This window comes from Oculina patagonica, chromosome 14 (assembly GCF_052425735.1).
Source record: "Oculina patagonica isolate OP01 chromosome 14, crgOcupat, whole genome shotgun sequence".
Taxonomy (NCBI): domain Eukaryota; kingdom Metazoa; phylum Cnidaria; class Anthozoa; order Scleractinia; family Oculinidae; genus Oculina; species Oculina patagonica.
The window spans coordinates 11,691,127-11,715,992 of record NC_135771.1 but is presented as its reverse complement, the minus strand read 5'-3'; the positions used below and the strand labels follow the sequence as shown (position 1 = coordinate 11,715,992).

The 24,866-nt window shown below is 38.6% G+C and overlaps 1 protein-coding gene and 1 long non-coding RNA gene across 2 annotated transcripts; both read left to right on the top strand.

The window, feature by feature from the left end:
- Positions 1-67: 67 nt before the first annotated feature.
- On the top strand, positions 68-18,124 carry LOC144637514 (ATPase ASNA1 homolog). Its single transcript, XM_078496589.1, has 9 exons — positions 68-211; positions 4,040-4,187; positions 4,879-4,936; positions 7,947-8,037; positions 9,033-9,183; positions 9,921-10,028; positions 10,900-11,044; positions 16,630-16,682; positions 17,734-18,124. The coding sequence occupies exons 1-9, from the start codon at positions 81-83 to the stop codon at positions 17,851-17,853; spliced, it is 1,005 nt and encodes a 334-aa protein (XP_078352715.1). The 5' UTR covers positions 68-80; the 3' UTR covers positions 17,854-18,124.
- Positions 18,125-22,716: 4,592 nt separating this feature from the next.
- On the top strand, positions 22,717-23,721 carry LOC144639444 (uncharacterized). Its single transcript, XR_013568159.1, has 3 exons — positions 22,717-22,824; positions 22,953-23,033; positions 23,658-23,721. It is a non-coding gene; the product is annotated as an uncharacterized LOC144639444 (long non-coding RNA).
- The last annotated feature ends 1,145 nt before the right edge of the window (positions 23,722-24,866 follow it).

Here is a 24,866-nt window from a genome sequence, read left to right as displayed (position 1 = left end):
AATTTTTTGCGCCTTTAGTTTATATGGTCAGCGATCTTTTTAACTAGTTCCCAGTCCTTCCAAAAACGCGAACATACAAGATGGCGGCCGCTAACAAAGACGAAGAGGTGTATGAACCCCTCGAACCTACAGTTCAAAATCTCATTGATCAGAAAACATTGCGCTGGGTTTTTGTCGGGGGAAAAGGTGGTGTTGGTAAGACAACATGCAGGTAAGTGATCAGGTCAACTGTTTTTTACATTGTACATGTAGAAGGAAGGTTATCAGAGCCGGCTGGTCGATCGCCAAATCATGTGAATTCTTCAGGTACACCTACGTGGTGTAAATTTGAGGAATTTTCCAGGGGAGTCCGAATCAATCAGCAAATCAAAGGAATTTTTCTAGAAAGTTCAAATCAAGAATGGTTGAGAAGACAGAATTCTTTAGAGTTTATTACCCAGGCATATCCCCGGGATTAGTACATGTAAGTACAGAATTCTCTACCGAAATTCAGAATTCCAGGGGTTCGTTAGGGGTTAACCTCACTGTTGGTAAATAAAATTTTACTAACTGTCCTTTCGATTTAGTCGTTATGTTGTTGAAAATAGTTTTATCGAGTTATGAACAATAAATGCTATAGTCCATGCCTTTCTTAGATCAGGGATTTCAAAAACTGCCAGTTTTTTTATTTTGACAGAAGATTTTTTCAAACATCTTTTGAACTCAGATTTTTTTTAATAAGAATCACATTACTTTGTCAAATAAATCTTAGCCATCTCACCACAATGTACATGTATCTGCGACATCATTTATAAATCTTTAACATTTGAAAATGGAGTAAGCTTACATGCATATGAACCTGCCAATACAAATCATTTTATTTATGTTTAGTTGTTTATGTTAATTATTAACCGGGTGGCCAGAGGCTGGCTGGTTAATAATTTGCCTGGTATTTATTTTTTGGAGTACTGGTTGTCTTGGCAGTAAATCATTCCAGAACCACTTGGCGGACTCCTTGGCCAGACTTTAAAGATGAATTCCAGTCTGTACTGCGCAATCTCAGCTGCAATGTTTATGTGAGCCTCACACGAAGGAATGTTTACAAGCGAAACTAAAAATTCCGTGACAAACTTACCTTTTCCTTCATCATTGACGCCAGATATCCTTGCAGAACAAAAAATAACGAGTTGAAGAACCTTCACGCTATTTCAAACCGACGTTTCAGCCCATCGGGAATTCTTGAACGAACAAACTGTAATGACGGACTAAAAAACTTCATTTATGCTGTCACCGAAGTGTAAAGTTTCAACGAATTCAAAATAAAAACGAAAACAAACCCCGAGTCTGCGCAGTACGGACTGGAAATCAGCTTTAAATCATGCAACTTTTGATGTTTACTAACCAGGAACTCATTACATCTCCGCGCCGTTTAAATGTGTCTTTCTGAAATGGGCAATACCACTGGAAATTGTACCCTGAAGGCTCCATTTATTCCTTTGGGTATAAGTTTCGGCAGCCACCGAAAACGTGTCGCACAACTTCGGTTTTATTCGTCTCTAAAAAGGTGAGATATTTTGGAAGAAGCCGCCCAAGTGACTTCAAAAGACGGAACAATAGAGCAATTAACCTACCTTGAGCGAACGGAGTTGTGAACGTATCCTTTTGTTCTTGAAATGTGATTGAACGTCTGATAACCACTGCAGACATTTTGTAGATTTAAGTCTTTCGCACTGTATTTTTAGCTTTTATCTTTATATATTAGTAAAGAGCGTGTTGAGAGCTTTAAAAAGAGATCTTGAACGAGTTGTTTTGATCGTTGGAGGCGAAATTAGTTTTCTTTCCTCCGAGCGCGGAGCGGCGGTCTCAAATTCCGGCGCGTGTTTTATTTGTATAAATTTAAACTCTTCCTTTTGTTGCTGAAATTTTATTCCAGCTTTCTAAGTGCACATAAAGTGATATATTAATCGAGGATTCACTTTAATTTTGTCTAACAAAGCAATAAGCTACCGTAAGTGAGTGCTTTGTTTTAATTGTAACCCGCCATGTTTTATGTGTCAAAGCGTTGTCGTCTGTTCACCACAGAATAAAAACAAGGGATTTGATATTTTTGATTTTTCCGTACAACAAATCGAATGAAACCTTGATTTATAATATTGTGAACACGGGAAACTCTATAAGCTTTATTTACCTAGCCTTTGGTGACGATTTAAACGATGTTGAATGTGAAACCGTGCTACGGGCGAGTAAGCTTTTAGCCGAGCTTTTCTAATTTTCGCCAAGTTTACCAAATATAACCTTTGCTTAGCTTTATCGTGTGTCACGCCAAGCTTTTGATTTGCATTAAACAATTATTTTCTAATTGAAAAGAAATGCATTTGTTAAGGTTTTGATTCGACCGAGTGCGCTTAAATAAACTACAGTACTTGGCTACTGAAGGACCGGTTATCGACTTCGAAGTCGCGTTTCAACACTTTCCTGGCTTTGTTTATTAGCTTACACGTGTCATGGCGTATACAAACCCGGTCGGCACAATAACATCGCTTTTCAATTATTTCCTTGAAAAAAAAATATCTCAGAAACCAAGGCAAGTTTATAGTGATTAAAGAGTTCTGTTTTATTTCTAAGTGGTATTCCTTTTAAAACGATTTTTCGCTTTGGTTGCATCGAAGATATTTACATGCGGTTAACAGAAATTATACCGGAGCTTGCTTTACGCCCGTATGTCCACTCCCGGCACTGGCTTTAAAAAATTTTGCGGTTTTTAAGTTAATCAATCATTCCACGCATTAAAAGAGGCATAGAAAATAAAATCAGTGAAGCAGATTCCCAGGAGATTTTATTCTGTCTGGTAACAAAAGAAATACATCTCACCTTCATCAAAGACGTTGCGTTGCAAATAGATTGGAATGAATAAGCAATGAGTTAAAACAATAGCTTGAATATATGAATGCTTAATAACCTCAAAATTTGAGGTACACATTTAAACCGGCGCGGAGATGTAATGCTATTAAGTCACCTATTTAAAATTTTACAAATACTCGACTCTCTGTTTAGTGTGAAATATATAAACATTTTTGTGTTATTCAAGCATCAGTGACTCAGAGCAAGTACTGAATATTCATATACACTAATGTTGCAAAACAGAGGCTTGTTTTGCACATTCACCGGCTCTGATTTTCTTCTTGGTTTTTATAGTACATTGTTATTCTTGAAAGAGAAATTTGCTTTTTCATTTAATCTTTCGGTTTCTTTTAGTGAGATTGCAAGTGATGATGGCAGCTTATTAACTAACTGTTCAACATTTTTGCATCATCCGTCTGTTATTGAAAATCTTTTCTATCTTTTGCCATGAAAGAAAAAGTTCTTAACACGGCAAATATGTCAATTTATATAAGCAGCAAAAGTAACCAACTAAGTAAACTTTGTATAACCTTGAAAGTGAAAGTTGCTAAATTTAGATGACACAAGACAAGACTGTGGAACTTCTTTCTAAATCATGTAGCTGATAACCCTCTTTTTCAAACAAAATAGCAGTCAAACTGTAAGAATGGTTTTAAGCTTTTATTTTCCAAATACTTTTCTCTTTTTTGTGTAAAATGAATTACTTTTTAGTGTAAGCAGGAATTTGTCCAGGCATGTGCCGGATTAATTCAATACATGATGTAATGCAGGAAATTCCCGTTCATTACCAGTGGTGGATCCAGGGAGGCCCCCCCCCCTTATTTTTAAAACAAATAGAGGCCCAAAAAGCCAAGAAAATTTTTTTGAGAGCCGGACCCTCTTATTACTAAAGGTCTGGATCCGCCACTGATTACCACAGCCAGCCGTGACTCACGCCATCCTCAGACTTTTGTGTTACTCAAGTGACTACTTTTCTGAAAGGTTTTTCTTTGCTGGGCTGTGTCTTTAAAGCCAAAAAAATGGTTAAACATTAACTGCCCTGTTTTAAGCTTTCAAGCTTCTTGTTAGCTGTTGATAACATGTGTAAATCTTTAACATTTGAGAATGGAGTATGTGCATATGAACCTGGCAATACAATTTATAATTTTTTTATGTTTAGTTGCAGTATTGCCCTCCAACTTGCAAAAACCAGAGAAAGTGTGCTGATAATTTCAACAGATCCCGCTCACAACATATCAGATGCATTTAATCAAAAGTTTAGCAATATTCCAACAAAAGTGGAGGGTTGTGACAATCTTTCTGCAATGGTAAGTGAAAGCTAGTTTATGCTTTGCAAATGTTTTGTATTGACGTGACCAACGATCATGTGACAACAATTTTGGCCTAGTTTGACCTCGCAACACCAGTGAAACAGTTTCCATTGAGTCCTCTTATTTCTCCTGACTCAACCCTCCAAGTTTATTTTTAATCCTGAAGGCCACTTGGCCACCGACTGCTAAAGTTTGGTCGCCAGTGAAAACTTTTAGTCACCAAATAAAGCTCACGCTTTCAATCCTTCTTCTCTATTTTAGTCACCAGGCTGGCGACTTTGGTTTCAATGTAGTCCCCAGCTCCAAAATTTAGTCACCATGGCGACTAAAATGGCCATAACTTGGAGGGTTGTGACTGCGAGAAAAATTAAAAAATGTCAGAAAAATAAACAGTTAGGATAATAATTTAGTGACTGTGTAGTATCACAACAAGAGGAGCGTCAAGTGATGTCACTAAAAACGGCTGCGAGGGAGACTTCATTTAGCCCTGTTCAGTACTGTCATCCATCAGAGAAAGAAGCTTATGTTCACGGGGCTTGTAACCGGATGTATGTTTTTGTTCCAACTGAAGGTACATGTAGATGGGCTTATAACCAGAGGGGCTTAAAAGTGGAAGGGCCTATAGCTAAAATTTTACAGTATTCATTATTTTTACAAGACTTCAATTATTTATGTTCTATTTTTATAGGAAATAGATCCCAACATTGGATTTTCACATCTTCCAGAAGATATTTTCGATGAACCAGGTAAATTACTCTTATCTTTGAATAGAAGTGCATTTTATATGTAAACTATGCAGTATAATATGCAGAGCTCGAAAGAAAGAAAAAAACGAATTACTGCTTGCAAACTTTGGATCTTTTTGCCTGCCCGGAGCAGGTACGTTGTTGTCAAAGTTTATTTTATTTTTTGTCTTAAAATCATAATTTAGTCAGCATACGGCTTGTCTATGCCCTTGTTCATCTGGCAAGCAAGAAAAAAAGTTTCTCAGACAACCGGAGGTGCCTTTTTCCGAGCCCTGAATATGAAGAAATGAAATGTATAGCGACCCATAATAGAAGAAAAACGATATGCCACTATTGTTAGCGGCTACTAAATTTAGCGATCTTAGGGATTTGGACGAAAACTGCTTGAGGGAAGCGGTCATAACAAGTGTACTCGACGAGGACCCACCTTGTGTAGGGATAGGGGGGTTATGCACTTGATACCACCTGTCTGTTTAGCCACATGGACAAAATTTATTGGCTTCAAAATTTGAGTTTAGACTTTCATATTAGCTGTGCTTGAAGCTTGCATTGCTGGAGAAATGGCACAGGGATGTTTGAATCATTTTCTTAGTTTCTACTCCTGATAGAGTGGGGGCTATACAAACAAGACACCAGAAGGGGGAGGAGGGGTACATGAAAAGACCACCTGTCTTTTTGCAGAGTGGTGGGTTCTGTCCGAGTACAATAGTTTTGACCATTTCCCTAATATAGTGCTGGCTTAAATTTGTCTCGGTCAAATTTAATACTTGTTAAATTTAAGAACCCCCCACCCCCCACCCCAAAGCAAAACAAAATTGAATTTAGTCGACTCAAAAAATAAAATGGCTAAAATAAATAGTCGCTAAATGTTGCTAAAAAATCGAATAGTTTTCGCATTTTTTTTACGAAAACGATCATTCTTTAAAACTGACACAAAGGTTTCTTGAAGTAAGACCTACTTTTTTAAAATGTTCACAAATGTTTTCCCAGATCTATTGCTTCATTTTCCTCGTACGGCTGTACTTGCACTGTAGTTTCGTGTCCATTGTTCAATGTCTCATTTTCTTGTTGCGCGACTTCTTTTCGGCTAGCTCTTTGTTGTCCTTGTTCCCCGTCATTAGCTATGACTCCAATCTGTCTTGGTCCAAAGATTTTCCTCTCAAGTTCCTCAGCTTGTGTAATAGTTTTTCTTGAAAACAACTGAATGAAAGCTACGCGAAAAAGTCGCATTCTAACAGCATAAATCAACGGATTAAATAACGAATTAAGTACCGGCAATTGCCCTGCATTTTCAGAAATTCTGTTCTTAAAGGAAATAACGCACTGGGAAATAGCACAAGAAAAATGCAAGAAATACAACAATTGTGGTGTAAAAAGCTTTCTTATTGTTAATTATTTTCTCCTTGGTTTGCCGCAATTTGTTTCTCGCTGCGGCGGATTTCATTGTATACTGCAACATTAAAATAAATCATTACAGGGAAAACGAGAAAAAGGATAGCAGAACTTGCTAATATTGTAATGAGCTGTCTGCTTGCCATCAAAAGTTCTTCCATGGGAAGGATGGCCGCTGTAGCCCACGCCAGACCAGGGGCTATCATGATACGAACTGTAGTAACCTTGTTCTCGTATGCGAAGGGGTGTTTTATCGCGAGATAACGCTCTGTTGTTGTCAAAATTAAATGGCTAAATGACGCCATCACGCATTTTCCGGCAACAATTTTGAAACGTTGGTTAGAGAGCAAAACTTGTTATCTTCACCTTTGAAAAGATAACTTTCGCTTGCGATATGCAAGGGTTGAACAACTAATCCGACCACAAGGTCAGTTGTGGCTAAACAAGCGAGTGCTGTGTTAGATTTGGTGCGAAGTTGTCGTTTGGTTTTCACTGCCACCATCACCAGGACGTTCAGCAAAATGGCCAAAGCGAAGCGTTAACGTTCAGCAAAGCGTTAACGGCCATTCTGACGATAAATACAGCTTGAAGTTCGGACGAAATCTTTGCTGGGCTTAGAGGAAGAAATGCGAAACCGCAACTGAACAATGTCATGCAATGTGGTGTTTTCTGTGGTGTGATTCATCTTTGCTCGATTTACTGAGTCTGCGAGAGGTTGCGTCTGTGTTTTTGAAGTCCCCACTTAGTTGAATGAAGAAACGAAATAGGAAGCATTCATAATAGATGGTTTTAAGAAAAGAATGTGGAACAATGATTATTTTTTGAAAGAAACAAAACCAGCGAAAATTGGAACCGGAAAGTGCACTCCGATTGAGACAGTCAGACAGTCTTACAATTTTAACTTTCCTTAAATTGGTGTACTCACGGCGAAGATTGTGGGGGCACCACATTGCCTGCTTACGATTTTTTAACTTGTGAAGCATTTTTTCGGCTTCCCTCGCTGCTGTTTTAGATAAGAGCTGAATTAAAGCAAAGAAAACGTTGTGCAAGCGTTCTTTGAAGATTAGTCTGTTCGTAACGGGTTTTTTTTTTAGTCTCAGAAAATTACGCGTTAAATCTGTTATCTAACCGGAACATCAACACATGCGTTGTCTCCCACATTCCCACATTTGCATTTTCAAACGCATGGAACTTAAGTGGGGGGTGGGGGGGGGGGGGGGCAGGGGGCGGGAACTCTATGGAGGGCGGGTGAAGAGAGGGCGGGAAGCGAGATTACCAAGGTGGAGAGAACCAGAAGAAATCGGGGAAAATCTGCAAAATTAACAAGCGTGTAGCCGAAGTATAATTTCTATCCACAAATTTAGGTAGGACAATGTTTTTCATGGGTTGAGTTGCCTACCACTAATTTTAGAACAGTTTAGACTTAAAATCTATGACAGAGCTCTTTTAAACCGGGTTGTGTTATATCGTGGGCTCTACAGTACAAGATACTGTAAGTACCTTTGGTAACTTTAACCTGGCTGATAAATTCTGTTCGTTATGCCGGGGACTTCGTTATATGAAGGGCTTCAACTGCACTATCCGATGCTTTTTGTTATTAATATTATTTTCATTGTAGATATGATGTCCATGGGTAAAAATATGGTAAAAGAACTTTTAGGAGCTTTTCCTGGAATTGATGAAGCCATGAGTTTTGCTGAGGTCATGAGGTTTGTCAAGACTTAATGTTAGAACCACCGTATACAGCACAATTAACAGTACGAAATGAAAGAACTGCTCAATAGCTTTCATTTGAATGGTCACACATGGACTTGAAGTTAGAACAACCTTGTGCAGCATAGTAAACAGTACCACAAGAAAGTACTGCCGCTTAAGAGCCATTATTTGAATAGTCACACAACAGGGTTTTATTCACAGATTTAAAAGCTAGAACCACCTTTTACAGCATAATAAACCATACCACATGAAGGTACTGCTCAATAGCTTTCATCAGAAACTCATCTAACTCCTTATGATTCTTTTCGTACGTTTCATTAGCGTCACCTTGTTTTTGAACAAGCTAGGCTAATTACAGTAACATTGGCTAAATTCTTCTGTTTCATCGTCGTTCAGTACTTTAGAAACACTTAATGAACTTTTCTAGTTTTTGTAAGAAATTTACAGCATTAAGTTCGGAATTCAAGTAAATCACTGCAAAAGCGAACATGCTGTCGCGTTTGTCGTTACGTGTATACAGCATTCGTTTTCATGTATACAAACTCTTCTATTTTCCAAATATGGATTTTTGCAAAATAAATGTGCAAACGCTGAAAGCGCGTTACACTTCAACCCCTCATGTGTTTCTGCTTTCATTTGAGAGATCAAGGCTAATTTTTAAACCACAGACTAAAAAGTTAGAACTACCTTGTTCAGCATACTAAACAGTGCCACATGAAAATACTGCTCCATAGCTTTCATTTGAATGGCCACACACTAGGGTTTTATCCACAGACTTAGAAGTTACAACCACCTTGTACAGCATAATAAACAGTACCACATGAATGTACTGCTTACTTTGTAGCGTTCAACTGATATTAGGTTTCCTCCCGCAGTCGGACTAATAAACGTTAACCACAAACCACCGAGCTTTGACTCTTTCAGTAAAAGGCTCAAGGAGCTCTTTACATATTTGACAGATAGTTTTTGCTTTTCCTTTCCACTGTAGGTTGGTTAACACAATGGATTTTAGCGTGGTAGTATTTGATACAGCACCAACTGGCCACACGCTGAGACTACTGGCCTTTCCATCAATCATTGAGAAATCTCTCGGCAAAATTTTGACTCTGAAGAACAGTATAGGACCGTTCATTTCACAGGTACCATAAGATGCAATACAGTAGAATTCCGATAAGTCGAACCTTCAAGGGAAATCGAAAAAGGTTCATCAGACAAGTAATCGGGGGTTTAAATTATCGAGGTCAAAATTAATAAAAAAAAATGACCTGGAGGGGAATCGGAAAAGGTTCGAGTTAGCAGGAGGTTCGAGATACTGAGGGTTACGTTCGAGTTATCGGGATTCAACTGTAATACATTTAAAAAATTGTTTGAGTTCTAGTAAGCTAAAAAGAAGAGTGTAGCTTTCCAGTAACCCGAGTGTTAAGTTCTTATTCGAGTAGAAATTGCCACAAAGATTTTAGGCGTTATTACGAAGGAAAATCTCAAACACTGCACACGTACTTCTGTTAACGAACACCCCCCAAGGGCGGTGACGTAGGTATGGTGCCATGCAGTCAAATACAAACACTACATTTGAAACTTCCCATAAGGAGACAGACGCCTCTCTTAAGGGATCCCAGCTTCAGGTCCCAGCTACATACAAACAGTGCATTTTTAACCTTCTACAAGAAGACACCTCTCCTATTAAAGTGGACACTCTTTCAGATCCCAGCCATGAGCGGACACCTTTTGTTAGTGGACAATTCAGTTTTTCTGGTCTCAAAGGACGTCGGCTTGTGGCAGGTTCCACTGTATTTATCAAGAGTTTTGTGTTATTTATTAAATCTGAGCTAGGTATTACAGCGTAATTTCTGTTTTTATTCTCAATTTTGTTCAGTTTGGCGCAATGCTGGGTATGCAAGACATGAACGCAGACCACATGACCCAAAAGTTAGAAGATACGTTACCAATTATACGGCAAGTCAGCGAGCAGTTTAAGAACCCGGTACGTACAACACTTTTTCATTTAAAAATTGTTAGGCAAAGTCTGTAGTACGTTGCGAGCCAAGTGGCCCATCAGGCCGGAGCTTATCCCAGTTTCAGTAGTATGAAGTGACTAAGATTATTTCTACTCCCCCTTGGATGGGATGCTAATCCATCGCAGGGTTACCTCCGAGCAGTAAATTCGCCGATACCCCTCACTTTATCGACACCTGGGTGGACCCAATGAGGCACTATAAGAGTAAAGTAAAAGTCTTGCCCAAGAACACAACGCAATTACCCTGGCTAGGGCTCGAACCCGGACTGCTCGATTCGGAGTCGAACCCACTAACCATTTGGCGACTTCGCCTCCCACAAATTGTTAAATTTCATATTAATATTAACTTAATTAACTCTGCAGGCAGACTCGTTTGTATCGCCCTCGCTCAAATAAATGGTTCATTCCTTCGTTCATTTATTGGGTCCTTTTTTTTATCATTTGTTCGTTCGGTTGGATTGACGGACGGTCGGTCATTCGTGTGTTCGTGGGTTCGTTGGTGCGTTTGTTAGTTCGTTTAACTCCACCTCTAAACATTGTTGCGGATACATTTTGTCATGATGTGAGACACACATCAAACATGTGCGGACACAAACTGTTTCTGACTGAAATCAGAAACATTTTTTTTGTCTCGGTTACAATTTGTGTCCGAAGTTGTCGGGGACAAACGGGGAAACATTTGTGTCCCTGTTTCCCCGTTTGCGATAGACACAAAACATTTATTTTGTGTCTCACTCAGACAACAATTTCCGCAACATGTTTAGAGGTGGAGTTAAACGAACTAACAAACGCACCAACCAACCCACGAACAAATCATGTTGTTTTATTTTATTTTCAGGAGCATACAACGTTTGTATGTGTGTGTATAGCAGAATTTTTGTCGCTTTTCGAAACAGAAAGATTAGTACAAGAACTTACTAAGGCTGAAATCGACACGCATAACATAATTGTCAATCAACTGGTGTTTCCCGACAAGAAAAATGGTGAGTTGTCCACAATTAATCCTTAAAGTGCTAAGATTATGATATAAATTCTTCTTACCCATTGCTTTACATTTCTTGCCTTATCGGTTTGGAGAATTCAGTTCTGAATCCAGCCAATTTAGAAAATACCAAGTAAGGCTAAAAGCTGAAACTTTATAGAAACACAGAACTAGACAAGTTGTTGACATGCTAATCACGCGAGCAAGGAAAATTGACCTTTTGATAATCACAGTAAATGAGTGATTTTCCTTTCTTTTCTCCACAATATTTTCTAGAAGAGATACTAACATTTTCTCTGTGTTTCTGTCGAGTTATAGAAAACCTCTTGAAAGTTTGGGAGAACAATTCTTGTTCTCGCATACTTACATTTCAAAACATGAATTTTTTTCGAATTGATATTGAGAGCTTCAAAGGATAATCTTGTTGAAAATAAGTTGCATTACATCAAAACAGAGTAATATATGCCTTTTGAATAAGTTTTATTTTAAACAAATATCATATCATTTTGATACGGCTTGTTGTATCAATTACTAGTCTGCATTGTTTCTCGTAACAAGTCAAGTTCGTTTGTGGTCGTTACTTTGTTCGAGGCGTTGCTACTATCGGAAGTTCGTTACTTTCGTTACGTTACTTTCGGGATTTGCTAACAACCGTGAAATTTTATCGCTACTTTCGGAGGGTCGTTTCTTTCGAATTTTCTTGGCATTTGAGTCATTGCTTTTTCAATTCTAATCTACTCAGTTTTCTTTTTAGTACGGAAAATAATTTAAACCCGTCGACCGATATAAATAGCATTTCTATTATGTTAGCCTCCAGTTCTAGGCAACTTATTTAAAAGTGTACGGCATTGCTTATAAATAACAAATTTAAAATCGTTTATTCTCCTCTAACTTAGCCTCCCACGCAGTCGTTGAAACACGATCGTCCCTAAGAACGACTGCGTGGGAGGCTACCTCTATCTCGGAAACCGAAAAAGCTTTTCATTTCGATTTTTTTGCAAAGAAAGACCACAATATTTCCTAGCAAGTGATAAAAAAATGGAGAGAGAATTCGCAATTTTGTGTGAAATTAAAGAATACATCCTAAGTTAACTGTGGTATAATCCGGAAGCGCTACCCTTAAAGGTGCAGGAACGTAATTCTTCAAGACACGGAAACAAAATACGTTGAACCGTGGCTCTGCGAGTGTCGTATATTTCTGATTTATTTACTGTAGAACCATAGGACATAGGACACTTTATTAACGTGGAAATATACTTAGCCATACGGCTAGTTTACATTAAGATCAAAATAAATTAAAATATAAAAATGTATGGTACTAAGTACTGTATTAATCTAAGTTTTTCTTTCTACCTTTTATTATTGGCCATGTTGCCAAAATCTGTTGATACTGCCTGGAAAGAGATTTCAGATTTAGATTTTTATTATTTTACACTATTAGAGCGCTAGAGCACCTCGAAATTGGTAAAATGGCCAAGTTTGGGAGTCGTATCTTGTAAACTCGCAAAGTTATACCTTCATAAATTCGGGAAATCTTTCAGACGCTTGCATACTTGGAGGCAAGTTTGTGTCCCACCCCCAGCATTCAAACATCTGTTAATTTTCCGGAGTTTGTTGAACCATATTTTCGCTATTTTGCAAGATATGTCGATCAAAATTGGCCATTTTACTAATTTTAAAGTACAGTAGAACTCCGGTAACTCGAACTCTGACGGGAAATGAAAAACAGTACGAGTTTGCGGGGTTTCGAGTTTTCGGGGTCGATTGAATATTCAAGTTGCCAAGTTAATAATTGATAGTTCTAGATTTTTCAGCATTTCAGTATACAGTACAGTGCAAAACTAAACTTATCTCGTCAGAAACTCTAACACGATCATAAATTCTTATGATAAGAGTGGAAAAAGGCTGTAAAATACGTCATCTATTCGTTGCTAGAAATTTTGATCAAGAGAAACGAAATTTAGTTCAAGTTAGCGGGGTTTTCGAGTTATCCGAGTACGAGTTAACCGAGTAAAAATGACTGAAAAGTGAGTTCAAATCCAAGGGAAATGGAAATTAGTTCGAGTTAGCGGGGCTTTTCGAGTTATCGGGGTTCTACTGTACTCCTTCTATCAGTGTCCATAGAATTTCGCTGCTTGGCCTATGCCCAGAGCCGAAAAAAGAAACGGTTCTATTCTTAGCAACTGAGCTTATCATAGCTTCCCTTATTACCGATCGAAATGGAAATTACTGTTTCGTGGTACTTGTATTTCCTCTCATTGATGAGGAAGAGAATTTTTATCTCGCCTTAGTTAAGTTTTTAAGCAGGCTCATGTTTGGGAATCTACGCGCGAGTGGCAAAGACGCATGAACGAATCGGTGAGCGAAGCGGGCCGGCGAGCGAAGCATGTCGGCGAGCGAAGAGGGCAGGTGAACGAAGCGGGCCGGCGAACGAAGCGTGCCGGCGAACGAAGCGTGCCGGCGAGCGAAGCGTGCCGGCGAGGAGAAGTCCCTCGCCGACGCGTTCCCGCGGCTTTGTCACTTGTGTTGGTTTTCCCAAACGTGGGCCCGTTCGCCAAAGTTAACCTGTTAGCAGGCTAGCCTCAGTTTTTTTACCTAACATTTGCCTTGCTGTCTTTACAACTGCCGTTCGAAGTTCGCGAAGGCGCCAGCAATACAAAACTGGATTGATGGATGAGTTGCTGAACACCAAAGTGGCAGAAAAGTTCCATTCCTTTTGCCAGTTCATGTAGGAAAGCCCATCGAGAGTCAGAAAAATATACATTGGAAAGTAACATATAATTAAAGCGACGTAGAAGACAAAGGTGTTTACTGCACTGTTTTTCAAACTGACGATGTTTGTGTTTTCTTCCGTGTTTAACCTTTGCACTGCCTGTTGTTGGGCGCATATCTCTGACTGATGTCGTCGAAGAATTTGATAAATTCTGATGTAACAAAACGTGGAAATTAAAAAACAAATGGCAATTATAACGCCTATAAGAAAGCGAAATACGTGTATATTCCAAAAGTATAAACTTAGTAAAGCGAAGCAGAATAGCCATAGCATTATCAAGGTCAGTCTGACGCGAGATTTTGTCACAAACGAGGCGTACCTCATGTGAAAGTTAAGAGCGAGAAATCTATCCACAGTGATGGCTGTTATTGTCAAGAACGAAACTCCACAAACAGAATGACCAATGGTTCCTTCTAGAATTAGAAGATGTGATTCTTCCGTCAGTTGGTGAGCGATGTAAAAAGGTTGTACAATAAGTCCAACAAGAAGATCCGAAACGGCCAGACTGCAGAGCATGGTCATCGAAGTCGAGCGAATGGAAGGAGTTCGCATTATGGCGGCCAATACCAAAGCGTTGCCCAAAATGGCTGTTAGCATCAACGGAACGTTAAGAACACAGTTTATGATCACAATAGCTTCAGGACCATCGTGGTTTAGGTTTTTCGATCCGTTGTTTTCTTTGCTGGTGTTGTTCATCGTCAACTTTAAAAATATGGATATTTTTCTTTTTCTTCTTTCACGTAAAACTGCCAAATAATTGCCCACTTCTTTGAAGCGAAGAGCATATAATAAGCTTATCGCTTACATGCAAAACTACACACGGAAACTGATGCGTATGGAAAGCTGTTTCAGTTTCTAAAACAGTCCTTGATTTTTAATTAACCTGGTTATCAAATTTCTCCATTGCATACCCATTTTCCAAAGAAAAAATACAGAACCCTAGGAAAGGATTGAAACACGTCTACTTGTTAAGCTTAAAAAAAACAACTTTATTAAGTCTTATACTTAAAAATGGAAATTTACATACAATAGAAATTGAAGCTAAAAGGGTGCTGGCTTCTTAAAATAACTAAGGAGCTAACACGTCTAGGAAGCCAAATTACATAGAATAAATTACATTATTAGGGTCGGAAAACACAAAAACTCAAAACACAACACGAACATGCACTCATAACTAACTGAAAAAGGAAATAAATCAAATAAATTTTACAAATCAAGGGGAAAAGAACTACAAATTATACTAGGAATGAAGTCTTAAAAAAGATGAATAAATCAAGCTTAAAGTGGAAACATGCTTATAAGTTGAAGCTTATGATTTTTGCAGAAAGAAAGATGTAAATAAATTACAGAAGGCTTTCGACACACGTCTCTGAAATGAAAGAAAAATTACATGCCCCGAGCAGGATTCGAACCCGCGTCTCCCTGTTACTAGTCAGGCGTGATATCCACTACACCATCGGGTCACCACGCTGGATACGTGGCAACTTATAGGTGTGTATTGGATAGAACACGGTCAATCCACAGGGCATTTTTCTTTCGAGACATTTGTGTGTATGTGTGTGTAGTAACAGGGAGACGCGGGTTCGAATCCTGCTCGGGGCATGTAATTTTTCTTTCATTTCAGAGACGTGTGTGTCGAAAGCCTTCTGTAATTTATTTACATCTTTCTTTCTGTTTCTAAGGCTTTCATGGCTTCATAAAATTTCTGTCTGTACGATTTTTGCCAGTTGTAATAAATCTATTACCAATTACATCAATAAGTAATCGACGGGTAATATTAAAACTGATAAATTATTGATTATTGTTAGTAATCAACGAGTAATCGATGAATAATCGATTTCACTGGTCGCAAGCATAAGTAGAAGCACATAAAAAACGAACACGTTCCTCTTATGTTGTCCTCAGTAGAAATCGCCGAGGCGTAAAAGTATAAGCACAAGAACACAAAATTGTTCGTTCTTCTTGTGCTTACGCTTATGTTTATGTCTCGGTGATTCCTAGTGAAGACAGCATAACAAGAATGAGGGTGTTCGTTCTTCTAATGCGCTTATCTTTGCTTGTTTTTTTGCTTATACTTGTGTTTATATGCCCATTGAGAATCAGCCTTGACAATAAGACCAAGAGGAGATATAGTGTACAAATTGCTCGTGCAACTTGGAGTTATTTTTGCGTAACAAGTAATAATAAACCTTTATTTAACCACGATCTGTTTAAAGCAAATACATGCTTGAGGGGTCGTGTGTACGTGTGACTAACTACCTACCTAAGAGAAATTAATATTACATTGTAATAAACTAAAATAAACGATATTATATTTAAATAAGAATAAGATTTAAAATTGAAAATCACACATGTGTTTTGGAGTTGTCTGGATCTACAAACTGCCAAAATTAAGTTTTTTTAAATATGGTTCAATTCTCGCTTTTTTGCAAAACTGCTTGTGGTTGGAAGCGTTATTAAAGTAGCTTGACACAAAATTCCATAAGACTGCACCTCTGTGCTGGATTGAGTTCTTTAAAAAGGACGTTGAAAATCGTGGGACAACCGCTTTTTTGTGTCCTCTTAGGTTGTAGGGTCCGTGTCTCCACGTTACTAAATCTGAAATCGTTTAAGGAATCTTTTCGATTACAATATTGTAAAACAGCTTAATAAGACTGAGTTTGTATAAATCGAGTATTGAGTCCCACTTAGTGATTTCCATCACCATGTCCGAATATTGTTACGCGTGACAACGTCACAAACAACCTATCCGATGAATACTGATTCTGAACACAAAAGGTAAATTAGACTGACACGTTTTTCCTCTCTTGCAGCGTGTGGCCTGTGTAAATCCAGACACAAAGTACAAAACAAGTATCTTGAACAGGTAAGAATCGTCAATGTCGCCAAACACTGTATCCCCTGAGGGATGTAGGGGAGGGTGTACTCTCTATACAGTCATCTTCCTCTATAACGGGCACCTTCGGGACCACAATTTGATGTCCGCAACACAGGAAGTCCGTAGTAGCGGGAGTTATTTTCAGTAATTTTTGTTCGTCAGGACTTCAACTCCTGTCCTGAATAACGGAGTATCCGTAATAGCGAGGTTTCCCCAACGCGGAAGTTGACTGTAGTGTACTATGCGGGTAGGCTCTGCCGAAAAGAGTTAGGGGATTTCACGGGACGAGTAGGGAAAACTCTCATTTAGTTAATTAAAGAGCCATTCAAAATATCTAGAGCAGACGCACCTAATGGCCCATTAATCTAAGGGGCTAAATAAATAGTTTTCTAAAAGGGATGCAGTATTTCTAATGTAGGTTAGTGATGGGGTACCATATTTTATGGAAGGTTAATAGATGAGAAGTTTACCTATTCTGTCAAAAATGGTTATATATAGGGGTAAGGGTTTGGAATTGGACCTTGGGGCAGAGCATCCTTGTATAAAATTTAGTTGAGTAGCTTAATTTAGTTTAATTGTTGTTTGATGTTGAAATCTTTATTTGAACGTCTTCCAAAGTGTAATTTTTGCCTAAATCGTTACTAGACATTTACAGGAGTGAATAACTTATGGCTCCTGACATTTCTGTTTTGCAAGACAGATTTGTGGGAATTCGAACTGCCTTATTTTCAGAAACGGCCAAGAAAAAATTGAAACTTTTATTCTACAAAATGTTGGTTCAGTTCGCAGACATAGCTCTCTTAAGATTTGACCTTAAAAATTCCACATTGATGACGGAGCTCTTGCGAGATATGTTAAGTGTTTCTGATTGATTGTTTCCCGATTTTGAATTTTTGCGCGAAAGTGACAACCAATCCGAGACAATACATGGCTCTAAAACTACGTCATCAGAAAGGAATTTGTCAGCATGTATCTTGGACGTATCTCAAATGGGGATCGTCCTTCGTGAAATTTTATATTTTTTTCTTTTTTGTCGTAGATTCAAGATTTGTACGAAGACTTTCACGTTATATCATTGCCACTTTTACCCCATGAGGTGCGAGGCCAGCAGGATATTGAACAGTTCTCCAAACTTCTCGTCAAACCTTATTCGCAATAAAATGTAAAAAAGACAAACTTGGAATAAAATGTATAAAAAGGGAATCGAAATAAAATGTAAAGGGAAAACGACAAGTGTGCAATATAGATACATGTGTATAATGCTCGTCAAATATAGCACAACTCGTAAAAATAGGTACATAATGCATACATGTGGTTGGCTTATATTTAGACTTGCATTATTTATGGTACGATGATTTCTGTCAAAGAGTTGTAAACTCTAAAACGTTGCATCGCAATTGACAAATAAAATAAAAGCTTTATAACCTGGAGACTTGTCAGCAATCTGCTAAGATTAAATCCCTGATTATGGTTCTTGGTGTATAAGGAAATTTGTATGCACTTGCCTTTTGGCCAGTGAGTTTTTTTTTCTGTGGTGGGCTGGAGCTAATACCGAAACGCTGGGGTTGAGGGGGGAGTGAAGGTGAAAGTCTGCGATCGAGCCTAGTGGCTCATCAGGCCGGAGCTTATCCCGGTTTCCATAGCATTAAGCAACTAGGAGTATTTTCTTCTCCTCTCTGGATGGGATGCTAGTCCATCGCAGGGCTACGCCCAGCATTAATTGGCTGGTAGAGAGAGAGGCACCATGAGAGTAAAGTGTCTTGTCCAAACGGGGCATAACTGGATGGCATCCAGGGAGAAGTAGCTGCAATCATAGTCACTTCATGTTACTGAAACTGAGCCCTTCTGATCCTGGAACCGACTTATCCTTTTTTACCCTAATACTTTCAGGTCGCGGTTGTTCAAAGGATAAATCGCTATCCAGTAGATATGTGTTAACTCATATCTATCATATCTCACTCAGGACTCTGCGGAAATTCTCATTCATGCTTTTATTGGTTCCAAGCTCGACTATTGCAACTCAATTCTGTATGGTATTCCGAAAAAGTTAATTTGTAAATTACAGCGTGTTCAGAATACAGCTGCTCCATTGTCCGTAACAAAAATATGATTCTATACCCCAATAATTTTAAGCTACATTGCTACCTGTACAATTCCGTATTATTTTTAAACTACTGTTAATAGTCTACAAACACTCAACACAAAACACATCCTATTTTCTAGTATGCTAAGTTTTAGAATTCTCTCGTCACTACGTTCCGTGGCCAAACTGTACTGAGCCCATGGCTAAACTCAAGACCTACGGAGACCGGGCGTTCACACTCTCGCCAAGCTGTGGAACAACCTGCCACTAACATCCAAAATCGGCATAAAGAATTTTTAAAAGAATAAAATTATCTTTTTAAAGAAGCCTATGACATTTAATTTTTATTTTTATACATTTTATTATCCAGTTAAATAATATGATTTTTTAGTTTTTAAATTTTTAACTTTTAAAATTCACTCTCTGCTGTTAATTTGCTATTTATTATTAGGTATTTTTATATTTTATTTTTATTTTTTACGTATTCGCACTAACGCTAGCGATTTTTATTAACATAAAAAACTTCAACGTTAGAGTGTGAATTTTTTTAAAAATATTTCCCCTCCGTAGTTTTTCTTTCTAAAATTTAAGTCCACGTTCGGACTGGTAGGTCGCCGTCCGTGATCCCTCACTTCATTCTTTCGCTGGCCACTCTATACTAAGTGTTGTTCACGTCTGTTTGAAGTGTGATCGTTCTCATCATTACTCGTCGGCCCTTGTCATCTTCTTTTTATACCTGCACGAAGGATCTTCCTGTGAAATGAGAAATGGTTGAGTAATAGGCTTAGGGTACTGAGGTTCGAAACATACTTCAGCGATCACTTATCACAACTCCTTATAAGATGAAACCGTACTATGACGACTTACTTTTCGACTTTTGTGAGCAGCAGCCGATGCTTCGCTACTTACATGTTTCCCTCGGGTGAATATTGACTTCCTGCCACCCCTGAAAACTCTGGGGCCCCTATTCATTTCTGCTCGTTCGAAAACTGAGTTCTGTAACTGGCAGGTCACCTGACCCCTTACGTTGCTCCTCGATCTACGTTTCGCTGCGCAGAGCCTTTTAACACTTAAACTGTCACCCATCATACTTCTGGCTGCTTCTACAATATTTTTGGTTGGTACTAGGGTCACAACTGAAACATGTACCGAAGCACCGGCCTGCGCTCCTCCACTTCGACGGTACAAGAAGTCGCTCATAAACCATGGTCCGTGCTTTCATCTTCATCTCTGGGTCTTCGTCTGGTTCGCCTGGCTGTTCCTGCACTTCCTTCTTTCACCTCTTGACATCCTCTCGTGCCGCTGTCTAACAAGATAATTCCCGAGTGGTATACTTGCTCGCCCGAGTCACACATCTGACTGGCGACTCCCTTTCAACCAGTATTCAGAGTCGCATCGGTGAAGATCTCAGTCGTGAACAAAACACTTTAATAAATCAACATGCGTTGTGTACAAATTGATCTGTGCGTGCAGATTATGTCGCTCACCGGCACCCCAACGTATTGATGAACATAGGTTCTCCGCAATCGGGAAGCATTTAAAGAACGATCACGGCCTTAATAACATCGGCGACCTTACCAGTAATTTTTCCGTCCTAAAGAAATGCAGCGGAAACTGGACTGCTTGATTTACGAAATGTTGTTTATTAGAAAGAATAAACCTAGCCTGAACACGCAATCGGATTCTTCCGCGCGAAACTATTTGTTTAAAAAAAATGTTAATGAAAATACCTCTAACCGCATATATAACATTTGAACCGTTATTTTATTTGTCACTTGAAAATGATGTCAGGATGACATCGAAACGTTGTGTCTTACTGTCGCTTATTTTTATTGTCAAATGATTATTATTATTATTATTATTATTATTATTATTATTATTATTATTATTATTATTATTATTATTATTATTATTATTATTATTATTATTAACAAAACAAACTACGCTATCCACTGGACAGTGATTTATCCGTTATTGACCCTTTGAACAACCGACGCGAGTAGTGTAGCAGCTCTCGTAAGCTTTTGTTTTTTCTGGTTCTCAAGTGTAGCAGTTGCTATTGGCTAGGGGCATTGTTCCTTTCGTTTGTTCTATTGTTATCTCCAAGGGTAGCGAGCCATTCATGTGAGATCTCGCGAGAGCTGTTACCGGGCCCAGTACTTTCATCCTGAGTTTCTTTTTCTTGTGGGATTGAAATTAGTAAAAGGATTACAACGATACTGGTCTGGTACTGATGTAGCCTGTTTCCAGGCTCTCGATTGGTGGTGGCGAACGAAAACAGGGGAGCGAGCGATATCAAGCGAGAGAGTGGGAGCGAGGGTGGTCTGCGCCCTTCTCTCCCCAGCCCCCATTATATTTTTCTTGCGCGTCCGGTGCTACGGCCCCAACAACTGAGGGCCTGCATGGATTAGGGCAGCGCTGATATCCCACTTGTGTTTATTTTTGTTTACTTACCAACACAGCGTTTGTGAAAATTTTGGCTAAGAAAATAGTATTTTATTGCTACTACTGAATAAAGGTCATTTTCTAGGGACGATTGATAAAAAAAATGGTTGGGACAAGTCGTGCTTAAGAAGCACTTAAGGAAATTTTAATGCGCCTGGTTGGGTTTTCTTTTCAGTTCAGGAGCTCTTTCTTTGTTTTCGCGTTTATAAAGATTGTCTTTGTATTGCAGTCTTCGTGCTGCTGGTGTTTTTGGTGACTCCAAAACTGAAGTCCATGTAATTCCCCCCCCCCCCCCTGCCCCGACCCCTTTCTTAAAAAAGAGCACCCCACCCGATCCCTTTGAGCACTCTTCGTACGGACTATATATTGTCGTCAGCTTAAGCTTGTACTAGCACAGGCTCCGGTCGAGGATGGGCGAAAAGAAGTCGCTTCGCTCGCCGATCAGATTGGGAGCCTGCTCGCAGGCTAGCTTGTACAGATCGTTTTTCGCCTGATAAAGGAAAAATTCCACCGTTTTCAAAAGTCTAATGAAGCGTATTAGCTAAAGATTAATTACTAAGAAAACCTTTAAAATGCGACTGCATATGGCGGGAAACTGATCAATGTTGCAAATTTACATTGCAAATTATGTTCTAAGAGCGTGCTCAAAATCGGCTAATTATTCATCACAAGTTCAGTTCGTTATCACCTTCGTTGCTCATGTCTTGCTCCGTTTGTGTGGCTGCAAAAAAGGAAACCTTTGCTACAATAAGCATGTAAAACATAAGACTATGATGCTGAGACAAGGAGGAATATATACTTTAAATCCAGGAACCGATGACTGGACCGAAGCAACGATAGTTCAACCAAAACTGTTGGTTATGTACAAATACAAGATACACGTGCTCAGTTTTGGAGGTTCAGTGGAACTTGTGCCGTCCTAATTTGGCTGTTACGTTTTAGTGAAAATGCATTCAGGTTGGTATCATTATAGAAACGACTTTCAAAACGGCTGGAATTTATTCTTTTTAAGATTTTTTTATCATGTGTCCCAGTTGTACGTTTTTCGCGAGGGCATAGTTGCTGTAAAACTTGTATCCGCTCGCTAATTATCTTAAGCGCTTGTGTGACAAAATCAAATTGTTGTCGTGGACTCAACTGGCAATTATTTTATTTTCCAAAAGCGATATTGATTATATATTTTGAAAGACTTACTCTGTGTTCAGATTAAACTTACTGGTCGAGATACACAGTGGACATTTTTTCCACTGTTTATTATGACTGACTGGATCAGTTGATGTAATTATTTTCTAAAACTATAATGGGTGGGGCGAGAGAGGGAAAGATTTCCGCACAGGACCCTACATTAATAATGTATGCAACTATTTCATACTATCACTATACATAAACAGCAAACATGAAAAGAACGAATCAGTCAGAAAATTGTATGCATAATTAATGTAGGGTCCGGTGCGGAAATCTTGCCCGAGAGAGTCGTCGCGCTTCGATTAAATTGTCAAGTTTAAAATTTTAATTTGTTTTTGCATTTTAGGCTTTTTACGCAAAGGGACAAAAAGACTGGAGATCTTCTCTGGTACCAAACTAAAGGCTTTTCACGAAAAGGTAAGCATTAGTGAATGTATTGTATTGTATTGTTTGTTTGTTTATTGTGGCTTTTTCATAGTTTCTGTTGTTTCTATAGTCATCTTGTTAAGTTATGCCCTATTTTTTTTTTCATTTGGATAATCAAGGCAAGTTAAGTCTGCAAAGAAGTCTGCAACAACAACAACCACTGACCTTGCGCAGTTCATGGCTGTCGACGACCTTTAATGGTAAGTGTTAAAAGAAGTGTTTTTGTTTATAGCTCTTAGGTATCTGTAGCTTTATAAGGATTCCCGCTGGCGCAAACAAGTGGAAGGCCAAGCTATCAAATACGGCCGTTGGTAAAACCCGTAACAGTCAACCCGAGAAATTAAATTGTCCCTGGCAGGTGGGTCACCCTCCATACCGAGCCACCCCGGCGGGTGGGGTTAAAGGCCTCTTACCAGGGCCAACTTTTCTCCATATAAACAGACTCTTATAAGCATAAAGGGCCTATTTATTCAGTCAAATTACAACCTTAGAGCTAATCCAAGATCTGCAAGATATAGCTTGTCTTGTCATCCCCCCTGCATGTTTATTACTTTGTTAGCAGGAGGGTCTGGATGGTGTCTCAGTGATGTCTGAGAGTTCGGCAAACTTTTAACTTAACTGTCTGCTGAAAAATTTTTTAACGATTAGAGATCCGAGGTCTGCAAAATTTACTGATGTCTGAGAAATTGGTTAACATTTGAACTGATTGCTGAGCTAACTAACATTCAAGCACCTAACCCCTCCCCCCCCCCCACACCCCCATCCAGACCTTCTATCAGACAACGATAAAAAGACCTTGTTGACCTCTTTTATTCTTTCTGTAGTTACAAGGTACATGCCAGTGTCAGCTGAGGATCGATCCATTATCATCGTTACATCTTCATGATGGTAAGTTTACTAGCTTATTTTTTTGCATATATTTCTTAAACCTAATCTCCTCGATTTATCGCCGGAACGCCATTTTGAGTTTTAGACTTTCGCCTCATCCATCTCCATGACTAAACCGGCTTCAATAATAAATTTTATTTTAGGCAGAAAGAAATTCCGTGTTGTCTGAATTCTAACGTTCATTCTAAATGCTCTTAAGGTAGGGGTGGGCTTGGTTCATGTTTGAAATAATTTTTATGATTCTACAGGCAGGCCAAATCGTTTTCAGGCGCTTAATCGAGGATATAAGATACCGGTTTTTATTTAATTAATCATGTATTATCTTCGATGTTAAAGAACCGTCACCGTGTAACCACTTCGATGTATTTCCCCGGTCAGTCGATCGAGTACAAAAAAGTGACCATTTACAGTACAGTGTATTGTTATTACAAAATTATATTAGATTTCAACCATTTTATTTCCGTCTAAGATATAAAGGAACAAATCAATGTCTCAATTTGTAGATTCATTTTTCCAAATGCACTTAGTATTTCCTGAATTTTGAAAAATAAATTCATCAATACAAACATTTGTTTTCTAGAAAAAATTGTTTTAATTTCCCAAGGACTTGTTAAGAAAACGGTTGTAAACATTAAAAGTTTATTTTAGTGACGTATTTGATTATAAGCCCCATTTAGCCTACATGTCGTTTGGGTCCAAACGTGTCGCAAACTTTAAGAGTTTAATTTTGCATTTTGCACCCCAAAGGTGTGACTGATGTAGTCGCAATCCTGACCGTTATTACAGTGGGTAGAAAAGGATAGTTTTTCATCCTTCACTAACTATTTCGGTCCATCAGGAAAAATTCTTAAATCACAACAAAATCGAACAATTTTTGTCACAGAGTTACCTTGAATTCGCTTACCAGAAATCCGGAAATTACACCAGGAGAAAGTTTGTTACCAAGAATGGTATGATCGGAATGTAAACAAAAATGGACGGTAGTTTTGACAAACGATAGCGCTCGAGAAAATTAGCTGTTAGTGAGGGATAAAATTAAATCGTCGCCGGTTAACCTTGCTATTACAATTATTCTTAAACCAACACAATAGTAAAGACACTTTCTTTTATTTATTTCGCTTTGAAAGAAATATATGTTACCAGCA